Consider the following 15,250-nt stretch of genomic DNA (forward strand, 5'->3'; position numbering starts at 1 on the left):
AAGGGAGATAAGCAGTGAGGTACTCCAAAATTCTGTTTTAGGCCCAATACTCTGCAATATCGTCATAAATGATATAGATGAGGGAATTAAAGGGAAACTCATCAAATTTAAACAATAGCCAACACCCCAGAGAGGAGGAGCCAATGTTGCGATGATATGGACGTGCGGTCTCTGCTCCAAGACCTCAGCTGATACTTTTGCTGCTGGGTGGTCCAATTGGACCTAAACCATCCCACAGAGACGGTGAACAGGAAGAATATGTCTTGCTGATCTCAGGGACATCGCAAAGTCCCTGATTGATCCAAGAGAAGTTCTTCAAGCCGGCGACAAAAAATCCAGCCAAGGCTGATGAAGTCGGGGCGGCTCCAAAACGGAAGGATACGGAAAGTTTCCAGCTGGTGAGGAATTTTTACCGTTTTAAAAGAGACTGCCTATAAAAAACTTAAAATTAATTTTAATTGGAGAACAGAAGAAACAAGCGGTGGAATTAAGCTTTGAATGGTTTTGGACAGTGAGTTATCTTACTTTTTAAATGCTATGTTCCTGGATGGAATTTATGCAAGCCTTTTAAAACGAATGGATTAAGTTTTCTTCTATTTTTTCTTTTATTATTCTTTGTAACCTATGGACTAAAATTCTCCTCTTTCATTACTGTGGGTGTTTTTCTAACTCATTCAAGAATCTGATCTTTTTTTAACTTGGAATATAAAAAAAAATACAAAAAGAAACAAAGAAAATTGTAACAATAACACTGCTATTCGGAGGCTGGAGGTTTGTGTATTGGAAACGAAACACTTTTACTTTCCTTACTGATTATCCTGGCTTGGCACTCCAAGGTCTCACTGCTTGTTTATAGAGTAATAAGTAGAAAAGCATACAGATGTCCCTTTGAAGTATAACTTTAACCAGAGAAAAGTGAAAATAAAATGTTATTGTGAATCTATGCTTAATCTTGTAAAAATCTTCCAAGCCAGAGCAGCAATGTTTGTTAGCTGGAGACAATAGCACAACTTCAACAGCAGAAAGAAACTGTAAGCCTGCAAAAGATATTCTTAAAAATTCAGAAATTATCAAACACATTTGAGAGGACAGAGAAGAAGTTGGAAGACTTAGAGCATCTAACAGTAAAATATGATGAAGAAGTTGGAGATGTTTATCAAGTGGAAAATGTGGAGGTTAGAATCCTAAAAACCGAAGAGGAAAACGACCAAAAACCGAAGAGGAAAACGACGAGGAAACCGAAGAGGAAAACGAAGAGGAAAACGACCAAAAACCGAAGAGGAAAACGACGCACTATCGAGTGCGTTTCAAGGTTTTGATTACGATCTTTAAAGCGCTCCATGGCTCAGGACCTAGTTACCTGCGGGATCGTATTCTGCCCCATACATCCCTACGACCCATCCGCTCGCACAGAGAGGGACTTCTCCAGGTGCCGTCTACCAGACAGTGCCATGGGGCGGCGCCTAGGAGCAGAGCCTTCTCTGTGGCGGGCCCAGCCCTGTGGAATGACCTCCCCCCGGATATTAGGACTACTACTGACCTCCGCTTCTTCCGTGTCAAGCTCAAGACCCACCTTTTCCAAATAGCTGGCCTGGCTCGACCATAACTTAGTAACGCTCCTGATGGGTTTTTAATTTGGTAATTTTATTAGGGGATTTTAAATTGTGTTTTTTAACTGTCTTTCACTTAAGTCCATCCTCCTCCATGCACATATGTATATGTCTCTGTTTTTGTATATATGTTTGTCTTATGTGTATTTTTATCTGCTTGATTGTACGCCGCCCCGAGTCCTTCGGGAGAGGGGTGCGGCTAATCAAATAAAATTATTATTATAAAGAAATTAAATCTGCTGATATTTATGGTGATTGGTTTGTATCTGGAAATGGAAAGACTGGAATACTGAAAGAGGAATTAAATGGAGGGGAACTCTACTTCAGATGGCAAGACACAGAAGAAAAAACAAAAGAATTTATGGATTTAAAGAGAGAAATTTTATTAGCAACATCATTGATAACACTACTGACAATTAAAGATAAGCTGATTAAGGAAAGAGAAGAAGGGCATCGAAATTACATGAGAGATTTTATAAGCAATGAGTTGCTAAGAGGAGTCCATACAAATTTGATTAAGGAGATGATTAGAGGACTGATACCACAAATGGCAGAAGACATGAGACTGTTTTGCTACTGGAAAGATACAGGTTGATAGATGAAAGTGTATAATTTAAAACTAGTTAAACTTAAGTGAAATTTAGTGACAATAGATATAGTCAAATAATTGATAATGATAATAATGTATACATGTGTAGTGTTATGATAAATAATAATTGGATATGAATATTTAATGATATCCATGAAAGAAATCTTTTTGATTATATATAAAGGTTAATAAAAAAGAACTAAGTTAGATTCAATTAAGTTTTGATTATTAGGGGGGGAAATGTTATGATACAGGATATAGTCAAATAAAGGAGGGATAATGATAACAACGTATATATGTGTATGGGCACAGCATACTGGATGTAAATTGTAAACAGTGATTTGGAAAGTGGATTAGAATTTTTTTTTACTAAATATTATGGATGTTTAGCTAGAATAGACATAAGGATTCAGTGTTATTGGAGGATTTTAGAAATAGTAAATGAAATGCCAGTATGTGGTTATGTATTAAATCTTAGTATATTTTATGAAGAACGTTTAAACAATTATAGTCAAATGTAAATGGAGGTATGATGATGATGGTAACATGTATAAATATCTGAGTTAAAATACTTGAGTTAATGTGAATTATGGTTGATGACTGTGGAAGTGATGCACGAAAGTCTTTTGCAACCAACTGATACACTTTCTACTGTATGTAAAGAAGGAAGATTCTTTGTGTTGTGTTTGTTTTGAAAATAAAAAATAAAAAAAATATTTAAAAAAAGAAATAGCCAACACCCCAGGAGACGAGCTCAAAATTTAAAAAAATATTGACAGACTTGAACCCTGGGCTGTATTTAACAAAACAAAATTCAACATAGATAAAAGATTTTACACTAAGGTAAGAAAAAAAATGTCTAGGTATAAACTAGGTGAAAGTTGGCTTAATGCCAATAACTGTGAGAGGGACCTTGGAGTCCTAGTGGACAATCACAGCAGCAGCCAAAACCAATGTAATCCTAGGCTGCATTAATGGAGGGATAGAATCAAGATCACGTGAAGTTCTAATACTGCTTTACAAAGCTTTATTAAGACCACACTTGGAATACTGTATCAAGTTTTGATCACCATAATATAAAAAAGATGTTGTGACTCTGGAAAGAGTTCAGAGAATAGCAAAAAGCATTAGGGAGCTGGAGACTAAAACATACAAAGAATGGTTATAGGAGTTTAGTCTAATGAAAAGGATTAGGAGTGACATGGCAGTACTGTTTTAATATTTGAGGGGCTTCTACAAAAATGAGGGGGTCAAACTGTTTTCAAAGCACCGAAAGCCAAGACAAGAAACAATGGTTGGAAACTAACCAAGGAGAGAAACAATCTAGAACTAAAGATAAATTTCCTAATACCTTGCCTCCAGAAGTTGTGGGTGCTCCATCAGTGGGATTTTCAAGAGACTGGACAATCATTTGTTTGAAATGGAATAGGGCTCCTGCTCAAGCATGGTGCCAGTCTAGAAAACATGAGGTCCCTTCCAACTGTATAATTCTATGTTCTAGAATTGGCAGAGCAGCAGCTCTGGAGTAATTCAGAGCAAGTCAAGCATGACATCAAATAGGAGTTTGTCAGGAGCTGAGCAGTAGGAAGACATAAATTGTAGGAAGATGTAAAGAACAAAGGAGAGCAATCAGTGACACTATTATGTTCTGAGGATTACATATGAGAAGTGGAAAAAAATCTTAGAACCTGTTGATTGGAAGAGGTATGTATTGAAAGCTCCCAATTGCATGTTACAAATGATTGAGCAATTGCTTATTGAGATTTTAGGAATATAAGGTAGTTTTCTAGAGAATGAACTAACAAAGCAAGTGAGCAGACAAATTAATCAACATTCTGTAAGTCCAGCATTAGTTTTCATTTAAAATATCTCTGCTTTTTTTAGGGTGTCATTTCTATGGTGTTGACAAAATGCTCAAAAGATGCAGGCTTCATTCCAGTTAACAAGAATCTATGGTGAGGAACATATGGAATCATTTTATTCTATAAACTGATATTTGATAGATAAACCTTGGATTACCTTTTGACATTCCTGCAGGTCAATTTCATACGTGACAACACTGAGCAGCTTTGCCTTTATACTTCTGATGTTGATATACTATCTTATAGATGTTAAGAAGGTATGGTCAGGTGCTCCATTTTTTTATCCAGGTGAGTATGCTTAAAAATGAAAAAAATTATTTAACTTTTTTCAAATTAAACACCTAGGTGGCTATGAAGACTTTGATAGATTTTCTTTATTTGTTGATTCATAGTGGGAAGTTTCTTTCTCTCCCACCCATCATGTAGTTAGTTTCACACTGGTTTATATTGTTCTAGCTGCCTCACCAGATGCATTGTTCAATTCCTGTAGCACTGAAATTTTTTGCTAACAAGTGGACAGAATTTCCTGGAATCATGATGTATGCCATCATCAACTTATGGTTGAATTAATGATTCCATGCAATATGGGTGAAATAGCTGCTGGAATGATATAGCTTGATTATTCTGTAGGAATATCCTGGAATAAAAGTCTAATTTGGATTAATTATAAAAGAAACTCAAGTAGCTTTAGGGACAACGGAAAATACTGGTGGCAGGACTTGTGGGATTGATAACCAGAAATGTTTAGAAGTCATCTGGTTAAAAAAATACCATTTTATTCCATTGTGATATTATATTTGTAGTTTATAGGAATTTTTTACTTCCTTAATCCTCTTAATAATTATTGCAATTTGATATATGGGTCATTATTTGTGGTTTATAGAAATTTTAAAGTCATTTAGAAACCATGGAAGAGGACTGAAAGTGAAGCTAGAAACTCCAGGGTAGGGTAGGTGGGATGGGGTGGGGTGGCAGTGGTAATTTGATCATCTCTTGGCATTCAGGGGCTGTGCTTCATAAATTCCTGGTTGTGAGACCGTTTCTAAAGCTGGGCTGACAGAATCAGTTGGAATTGTTGTTATTGTACCAGCATCCCTGCTGCATGACAATCTTCCTGCTTGAGCTGCTGGAGGCCATTTTGGGGCAGTTGGTGGAGTTCCCCAGACTTAAGGTTCTGAAAGACCTCAGCCTGCCATTCCTAGATTTGGCATCTGAAGCGGCCTAGGAGTTGATGGTCCTCATGGCGGCCATAGGCCTATCACAGATCATCTAAAACCTAAGTTGAGACAGTAGTCACACACATAATCTTCTTGTCAGAGCAATACGATGTGGTGGAGAATATAACATTTTCCCATTATGGTCAGAGCACACCCTGGTATTCTTGAAATCACTTGTGCTACCATCACACACTGGCAGGGAGGCCAACCCCATTTGAGTGATCTGCTTCCAAAAACCGATGGCCCCGAATGTTGAGGGAATTTGGGGGACTTTCTAGGGATTTTACTGCACAACCCTTCCAAAGCCTTGGTAACATCCTGGAATCAAAAGACAGCCAGGACTGCCCCTATGTGGCCTCTCAATCCAACTCTCCCAATTTTCCACAAGGTACATGGAGGAGCTGCAGATTCTGAAAAAGATTGAGACGACTAGAGCACATTGGAGAAAAATGAAGGATGAATCTGACTTAGAGCTGCTATTATGGCTTATCTTGTGGCAGTAAGAGCAGAGAAACAGCATTTCTACACCCTTATTGCATTTGCAGTGTCCCACATTGGTCCTGTTTTGTATCATCAAGTCTCTCCTGGGATAGGAAGGCTTGGTTAATCACCTTCAGAGTCAAACAGAGGCATTTGTTCAAGATCTGATGGACAAAATCATTTGGGTTTGTTCTCAGTTGGAACTTATGCATGGTGTAAGTCCATATGAGATGCTCAAGGTCTTGCCCAATTATCTGGGAACAGTTCAATCCTGCTGGACTTAGTTAAAAGGATTAATCACCTGATTGGTGAAAGCCTCCAGGATGGTGACTGTCAGGTGATTCAAGCAGTAATAAATTTATTGCAAGAGGCTAGGTTTCTGGGTGCTTTAAGGAGGACCTGGACTACCTCCTTCTTAAAAATTATCACTTGATCTTATCTACCTGGACAATTTTTGTCATTTCCCATTTTTCCTTTCTCAGAAAGATGGTAGAAGTGGTTGCTTGGCAACTTCAGAGGTTCCTGAATTATTTAGACCCCTTCTTGTCAAATTCAGGCCTAGTTATAGAACAGAAACAACATTGGTCATATTTGTTGATGATATCTAGTAAGAGCAGGATGAAAGTTGTGCAACCATTCTTGCGCTCTTGAACCTCTCTGCAGACTTCAACCCTATTCTTCAGGACAGTTTGGGGTTTGTGGCTGAGCAGCACAGGTGTGTGCTCAGTTTGCTCCCTTCTCCAAGGCCAGTCCCAACTGGTGTTAACAGGGAGATCCATGGTCACTTCTTTGCAGTATGCTGCAGGACTCAGCGCTTTCTCCATCCTTTTTAATATCTATATAAAACCACTGGGTGAGATCATTTGCCCTCATGGGTTGAGTATCAATATACTGATGATACTCAACTTTATATCTCCACCTCTGTTGATCCAAGTGATGCTATCTCGCCATGCCTGGAGGCTGTAAGGACTTGGATGCGGTACAATAGTCTTCAGCCAAAACCTGGCAAGTCCGAATGGTTTTCGGACCATGGAGCTTCAAAATCTGGGACTTTAGTTCTGGATGGGGTTACAGAATCCACCTGCAACTTGGGGGTTCTCCTGCCTCACAACTCCTGGTCCAAGAATAGGTGGCTTTTGCATTTTGTGTTGTGTAGCAGTTAGTTTTTCCTGGATCAGGAGTCCCTATTTTCAATCACTCAAGCCTTGGTCATCACATGTGGATTACTATGGTTCCAGGGGACTCCCTAGTGTGGCCCATATTATACATGATGTTGCTTCTGAGTGAAATTCAGAATGAATTAAAGCTCTGCATGGCATGGGTACAGGTTACTTAAGGAACCATCCTCACCCCAATGGGACTGGCCTGTCTTACCTATCCCAGCAAAGAGGGTATGCTGTGGGCCCATGACATAGGGAATTTCAGGTGTCAAAGTCCAGAAGAGTCTTCTCTGCTGTGACTCCCCTGCCCTTTAGAACATCTTATCCCGAGGTGAGATTGACTCCCAGCCTTCCAAAAGGGCCTGATTCTGCCAGGAGGCTTGGGACCCCAACAAGGGAATAGCATACTGAAGGTGGTTGAAGAGAAAATCCCATCTTCCTCCTGTCGTGTCTTTTAACTGTAACTTTACTTTGAATTATAATTCTATTTTTATTTTTAGAAATACTGATCTTTTATGATCTTATTGTTTTTAATGTTATAAGCCGCCCAGAGCTGCTTCAAAGCAATATGAGTAGCAAACAAATTTCACATACAAATGCATTACTACTTTTCTGATAGTATTTTTTTATTTCTTTACAGGTATGAACTCCATTCTTGTTTATGTAGGACATGAAATATTTGAAAACTATTTTCCTTTTAAATGGAAGCTGCATGATTCACAATCACACAGTGAACATTTGACTCAGGATCTAATTGCTACATCTTTATGGGTTATCATATCATATATACTCTACCAGAAAAGGATATTTTGGAAGATATAATTCAACTTAATACAAATCAAAAAGTATGGGCTATGAGAACATTGCATTTCCTCCATCATATTATTGTCACATTTTCCCCCCGAAGGGTCCTGTATTTGGTTTACATTCCAGATTATTTTGAAGTAAAATCTGTATATTTAGTTAGCCTTCCATTTAGTAAAACAAGACTTTGTTCAAACTTTATTTTCTACATTATTCAATTTCTAAATAAATGTACTGAATGCTTTCCAATAATAGTATTTTCAAAAGAATTTTTGGTACACAACTATTCAGAAATTTGTCTCATAAAAATCACATAGATTATACAGTGGTATTTGGGACTATGCAGGCTCAGGAAGATTCTGTTCATTTTATTGTGCCACAACTTGTGAAAACCACTCAAGATTGTAGAATGGAATGAACAACAGTACTCTTCAGTCTCCTTCATGGCTTCAGTTCAGCTGCTATATTTGTTTTGTAAAGCAAAGATGCACTTAAGCAAGTCAAATATGGCTTACAAATGACTTGTATCTGCCGTCAGCTTGCTTGCTTGATGATATCAGACAGAACACTTGACCATGATGATCTCCGGCAAAACATCATGATGAATACCTGTATCAGCTTTACATGACTTATGAATTATTGTAACATAACTCTAATGGAATTATGGATTTCTATTACTTACTCACAATTTTAAATCCAGTCTTGTGTCTGAACTAGATTTTTTTTAATGAAAGGATGATTTTTAATTAATTTTGAAAGCTTATTTTATTTAGAATGCCAAAGTCAAAAGTTGAAGTCTTGAAGTTTGACTATACTTTTCCAGCAACTTTGCTTCAGCAGCTAAGGATAACTGGCTGGCCCCAATGGAATGATAATGATTTTCCTCCTTATTTGCTTCTCAACTCCAATGAAGGAGCTCAAATGACGTCTACTCAGCTCAATGCCTGAAGAAGCAAAATCTTCTCATTCATACAGAATCTATGCAATACCATCATCAAGTTTTCCCCACAGCGTGATACTTGACGCTCCATTGCCAGACGGAAATCCTCCTTCACACCTTTGGTGATTCCTCTGGTGATTGTGTGATGTCTGCAATTATAACACACACACACACAAAAAAATTAAAGGCCATGGAGCTACATCTTGTAAAATGAAAACTGCATCGTATTGGTTATAGAACATACCAGTTAACATTTTAAAATATTTATAGAATGAGAATGTTCTGTGATAAGTATCATACATGTATTATAAGATTTTATGTAAAACTTCCAAATGATTTTAAAGGTATGGAAACACATCCTAGAATATTAAGTCCTGAAATGTCTGGATCTCTTTAATGCAGTGTGTTAAAGTAGCCATGCTAAAGACAATTGCATTCAGGTTTAAATTTGGCCATAAGAATATTTTTATGACTGCAAGTTAAAAGAGTAATACATACTCTATAGATAATACTGTATTTCATTTTTAGCATAAATTATTTACCAAAATAGAATAAAAGCAGGTCAATATATATGTAGTAATGTAACTGTAAAGTTCTGGAGATGATATCCCTGCCCAAAACACTACATAACTCTCTCCATAAGAAATTAAATAATTTATGGCCTAACAAGAGAAGAATCAACAGTACTATTTACTGTTAAATAGTAGTAAGTAGTCCTCAACTTATGACCACAATTTGGACCAGAATTTGGTTGCTGAGTGATGCAGTTATTAAGCAAGGAGTTCCAGGACCATTTTAAACATGGTTGTTAACCGAATCTGGCCATTGATTTTGCTTGTTGAAAGCCATTTGGGAAGGCCCTAATTCTTGATCACATGACTAGAACACTGCAACTGTTGCAAATGAGCTGGTTGCCAAGCACCCAAACTGCAATCATATGATTGTGCAGTTAGTACAAATGTAACTTTGAGGACAAATCATAACTCATTTTTTCTAGCAGCATCATAACTCTGAATTGCCATTAAATGATTGGTTATAAGTCAATGATTACCAATTCCATTACAACCACTACTGCAGCACCAAGAGCTACAGAAATGAGTCAGATGCTATTTTGTAATGGACATTCTAAACTTCATTTTAGTTTCTCCAGAGTCTGCTTTTTCCTCCTATTGCAATTATCTTGCGCTCAGGTATGACTTATGGATTCTCAAGCAATTTGAAAGGGTAAGATTTAACCATGTTGCAACACATATGCACCCAATTTATCTTAATGGGTTGGGACACATCATCAGTACATAAAAGAACTATTAAGGCACCAGAAACTGCTGTATAGCCACCATGGACTACTACAGCGTATTTCTTTGTTATACAACCTCTAGCTATTGGTGGAGAGTTCAAAATAAAAATGGGCAAAAAAAGAGTGAGGCAATGGTAGAAATGAATTGCAAGTCTTTAATCTTCCAAAATTGCTTTACAACAGTTATGACTATTTTATCTAAAAAACCCTACTCTACAATATCACGAATTAGCTGAGGCTAATTGTCAAAGTAAAAATGCACAATTTGACCTCAATTCCAGAAAAATATATATATCACATTTTAGTTCTTAAAACACATATTCAATAAGCCTGCATTTGTTTGATTTTAAATAAGACTTCACATTATTTATATGCTGTCTTTTCATTGCCTCTATCTTGCCCATAATGTGTTTTAACAGAAGGCTAATTTCTTGTTGAAGAAACAACTTGCTGAAACCGCAAACCAGAAATCAGGCTATATATATATATATATATATTTCCAAGATTACTAACAAAACTGCATAGATTAATTTTCTTCCACTGCTAATAGTCAAATTTGCTTCTCAAGAGGCAAAGAAAATAGGAACAAGCAATGTAGTGAAAGTAAAGAATATGAAAAATTCCATGAAAATCCTTGCCAGTCTTAACATATTAAAGTCAATGTTTAGCTACATTATAAAAGAATGGACTAGTTTGTCCAGAAAAAAATAGAGCATCATTATTTTATTATATAGAGATCCACTTAAAAGTTTAACATACATGGGCCAGTAACTTATGAAAAAATAACAAATGTTAACAATAATAAAACAATTTGCCAAATGGTGTAGGCACAAATGAAGAACAAAAGCATGGAATTAACAAAGGTCTGATAACCATGACCGGTACAACATATTGACGAAAAGACAGCACACTATGAGCAGGGATGTCCTCCTGCTTTGTACCTGTCAGCAGTCTGCATGCTGGGCTGTAGTACAGGTATGAATTCCTGCTGCAGTAACCCCAGTGGAGGGCTAGAAGTCCTTTAAAAAACAGCAAACAGCAGCATTCAAACACACACACCAACTTCCCGCTGTGCTACAAAATCAATTCTCCAGTAACATATACATTAAGAGGAGGAATACAAATCAAGTCTAAATCCTAGTGCAAGCATCCAATTGATTTTTTTTATTAGAGATGAAACAGAAAAAGCTTCACAAGCCTAGGTGTTTCAAAGAAGAGCATTCAAGAAGTCAGCTGAGGATTTAAATCCTGTTGGCATAACTAATGCCTTTACCAAGAAAGATACAATGTGGTAAGCAATCCTTGGATGACATGTAAAATTTCAGTAAGGAAGCCCAGCAAATGTTCACCATGTGGAAGAGAATATAAGATATCCCCTGAAGCACATACTCTGATTCTCTATCTCTTTTTCAAATGGAGGAAAACCATTACTGTTAGACTAGGCTACCAATGTAACAGATAATATCAAGCCACCTCTTTCTTTTACAAAATAGAAAGGGCTACCTGGCATCAAGTATGGTACACCTTTTCTTGCCCCAGGGCACATCTAGGGAAACTGCAGCTTCTATAATTCTTTTCACGAATTTTTTTTTTAAAGTAATTTTATGAAAGCAACTTTCAAAAGAAAACAAATCAACAGCAAAACCAAGATATTTTGAAAGAGAAAAGAAAACGTAACATTTCAATAGCAATAGCACTTAGATTTATATACCGCCCTATAGTGCCTTAAGCAGTCTCTGGACAGTTTGCAATTTCAGCATATTGCCCCCAATAATTTGGGTCCTAATTTTAACGACGTTGGAAGGATAAAATGCAGAGTCAACCTTGAGTGCCATCAGGATCTAACTCCAGGCTGTGGACAGTTAGCCTGCAATACTGCATTCTAACCACTGCACCACCAGGGATTGACCATTCCAGAACTGACTTACACTACAAATGCTTCCAAACAGAAATTTAGCAGAAATTTCTGTTAAAAGTAAGTATAAAAAGTGGAAGGAGGGGGACATAACTAAGGCAGAATATCAGCAAATAGCCCGAGCCTGTAAAGATGAAGTGAGGAAAGCTAAGGCTCACAATGAAGAAAGGCTTGCCACAAAAGTAAAAATTAACAAAAAAAGCTTCTTCCAACATGTTAAAAACAAGAAAAAAGTTAAGGAAACAATTGGTCCATTGCTAGGAGAAAGTGGCAAGAAGGTGACAAGCAACAGGGAGAAAGCAGAACTATTTAACTCATGTTTTGCATCTGTCTTTACACAAAGGGATAAAACAGTCCAACCTATCAAAAGCAGCACCACAAAATTAGGAACACAAATTGAAATAGGGAAGAAAATGGTAAGTGAGCACCTGTCTACCCTAGATGAGTTCAAATCACCAGGACCGGATGGATTACACCCCAGAGTTCTGAAGGAACTAGCAGACGAGATCTCAGAACCACTGAATTATATCTTTCAGAGATCCTGGAACACCGGGGAACTACCAGAGGACTGGAAAAGAGCTGATGTGGTTCCCATCTTCAAAAAAGGGAAAAAATTAGATCCAGGAAACTACAGACCTATCAGCCTAACCTCAATACCAGGAAAGATTCTGGAAAAAATAATCAAGCAACGAATTTGCGAACACCTAGAAGCAAACAAAGTAATAGCCAAAAGCCAACATGGATTTGTCAAAAACAGATCATGCCAGACTAATCTTATTGCATTCTTTGATAATGTGACAAAATTAGTGGACCAGAGGAATGCCGTTGATATAGTTTACTTGGACTTCAGTAAGGCTTTTGATAAGGTAGACCATAACCTACTACTAGATAAAGTAGAAGAATGTGGGTTAGACAGCATCACCACCAGATGGATTGGTAACTGGCTGACCAACCGCACTCAACGTGTAGTTCTCAATGGAACTGCATCTACATGGAGGGAAGTATGCAGTGGAGTACCCCAAGGCTCTGTTTTAGGCCCAGTACTCTTCAACATCTTCATCAATGATTTGGATGAGGGAATAAATGGGGAACTCATCAAATTTGCAGATGATACCAAGCTGGCAGGAATAGCCAACACTCCAGAAGATAGGCTTAAGATACAGAAGGATCTTGACAAACTTGAACATTGGGCACTATCTAATAAAATGAAATTCAATGGTGAAAAGAGTAAGGTTCTACATTTAGGCAACAAAAACGGAATGCACAGGTACAGTATAGGTGATACCATACTCAGTAGTAGTAACTGTGAAAGGGATCTTGGAGTCCTAGTGGACAACCATTTAAATATGAGCCAGCAGTGTGCAGCAGCTGCCAAAAAAGCCAACACAGTTCTAGGCTGCATCAACAGAGGGATAGAATCAAGATCACATGAAGTGTTAATACCACTTTATAATGCCTTGGTAAGGCCACACTTGGAATACTGCATTCAGTTCTGGTCGCCACGATGTAAAAAAGATGTGGAGACTCTAGAAAGAGTGCAGAGAAGAGCAACAAAGATGATTAGGGGACTGGAGACCAAAACATATGAAGAACGGTTGCAGGAACTGGGTATGTTTAGCTTAAGAGAAAGAAGGACTAGGGGAGACATGATAGCATTATTCCAATATCTCAGAGGTTGCCACAAAGAAGAGGGAGTCAAACTATTCTCCAAAGCACCTGAGGGTAGAACAAGAAGCAATGGGTGGAAACTAATCAAGGAGAGAAGCAATTTAGAACTGAGGAGGAATTTCCTGACAGTGAGAACAATTAATCAGTGGAACAGCTTGCCTCCAGAAGTTGTGAATGCCCCAACACTGGAAGTCTTTAAGAAGATGTTGGATAGCTATTTGTCTGAAACGGTATAGGGTTTCCTGCCTAGGCAGGGGGTTGGACTAGAAGACCTCCAAGGTCCCTTCCAACTCTACTATTGTAAATTGTAAGAATATTAAGACATGAAATACATTCTTTTTTGGTAATAGCTACAATATCACTTGAAGTTTTTTATTATTCATATATGTACTACAGGAAATACGTGTTGCAATTTTTGCCTTCTCCAGTGTTTTATTATTTTTCCAGCATTTTTCTTAATTGCTGTTGTACAATGAAAAGCTGCAATAATTTCACTGATACTGATGCTTTAGAGATGATTTTCCCCACCCCATTAGCCAAAATGGTAGCTAACAGATTTGTTTCATATGTCTATTAAAAAGATAAGAAAACAAATTTATATCTCTTTTATATTAGCATTTGAGAAGTCCTGTTGGAAGTCATATCAGTTTGAAAGCTTTTAACAGAATTCTACTGAATCTACCATATTTTTCGGACTATAAGACGCACAGGTGTATAAGATGCACCAAGATTTCAAAGAGGTAAGAAAAAAAAAGTTTATATCTTCACTCAGCCCCCAGCAGCGAAAACGGAGCCATTTTTGCCTTGCCTGAGCCTGCAGAATGCTGCTAGGGCCTGAAAAAACGCCTCCGTTTTTCATAAAAATGGGATGCGAGGGTGGGGCTTCGAGAGGCCAAAAAAAGGCTGTATTCGGTATATAAGACACACCAACATTTCCACGCTCTTAGGGGGGGAGGTGTGTCTTATACTGAGAGAAAGTGACAGCTGGATTTGTAGCTATGGTGGGACTGGAACTCAAGAGTCTCCCTAGCCTGATGCTTCATCCACTACGTCAATCTGGTTCTCTAACACATTTACTAACATTTCCAAGAAATTGGACACAGGAATTATTTTATGATCAGCAAATGTCCCTTCTGCAGAAGAATTGCACTATGCTCTTAATAAAGTTGTGGCTTGATAAAGCTGAACCACTACTTAAATCCAAATGTCTGAAACAGAACTTTCAATTAAAAATCAGACTCTACAACAGGTGTAATAATGCTAAATAGAGAAATGAGCTAAAGAAGGCAAGTGGAACTGTAACTGGGGAAAGAATGCTATTGCAACTCATCCTTTCTCACTAATTCAGGGCAAAGGTCCAATTTCCTGTCTGTTCACCAAAAAGTCATTTTAATATTTTCAGTGAAACAAAAAGGAAGGGGATAAAGCTGTTGGGTTCAATGTACATGACAGGACAGTTATGCTTTGCTTCTCAGAAGCTGCTTGAAGATTCTGCTATCAAAGGAAACATTATGACTTGAAACCCATACGATTATTATACGTATAATAGAAGAACAGATCATTGTTTCATAGTTCAATGTGGTGGACATTAGTGGTCATAATAGAAGGATTAGCAACTGAAACTGTTAGGTAGGATGGAGTCAGTGTCAGGATTCCAAGTAATAGATCCATAGCAAGCAAAAACTCTGAGACAGGTAGATTCCTCAAA

General features: G+C 37.6%; 2 protein-coding genes across 5 annotated transcripts in view; one reads left to right on the forward strand and one right to left on the reverse strand.

Annotated features, from left to right (window-relative positions):
* The window catches only part of HGSNAT (heparan-alpha-glucosaminide N-acetyltransferase), a 40,211-nt gene extending 32,237 nt beyond the window's left edge, over nt 1-7,974 (forward strand). Inside the window, exons 16-18 of one of the 2 annotated variants that reach the window (XM_081971205.1) lie at nt 4,084-4,154; nt 4,237-4,349; nt 7,559-7,974. In XM_081971205.1, the coding sequence (XP_081827331.1) occupies nt 4,084-4,154; nt 4,237-4,349; nt 7,559-7,740 (366 nt within the window). In that variant the 3' untranslated portion in view covers nt 7,741-7,974. The remainder of the gene's footprint in view (nt 1-4,083; nt 4,155-4,236; nt 4,350-7,558) is intronic. The other variant, XM_081971206.1, reaches the window with a different exon arrangement.
* Nucleotides 7,819-15,250, reverse strand: part of INTS10 (integrator complex subunit 10) — a 57,835-nt gene continuing 50,403 nt past the window's right edge. For 2 of the 3 annotated variants that reach the window (XM_081971201.1, XM_081971200.1), the window contains exon 17: nt 7,819-8,811. In XM_081971201.1, coding sequence (XP_081827327.1) covers nt 8,655-8,811 — 157 coding nt within the window. In that variant the 3' untranslated portion in view covers nt 7,819-8,654. Of the gene's footprint in view, nt 8,812-10,900; nt 10,979-15,250 lie in introns of all 3 variants that reach the window. The other variant, XM_081971202.1, reaches the window with a different exon arrangement.

This window comes from Natrix helvetica, assembly GCF_964273705.1.
Source record: "Natrix helvetica genome assembly, chromosome: Z".
Classification (NCBI taxonomy): domain Eukaryota; kingdom Metazoa; phylum Chordata; class Lepidosauria; order Squamata; family Natricidae; genus Natrix; species Natrix helvetica.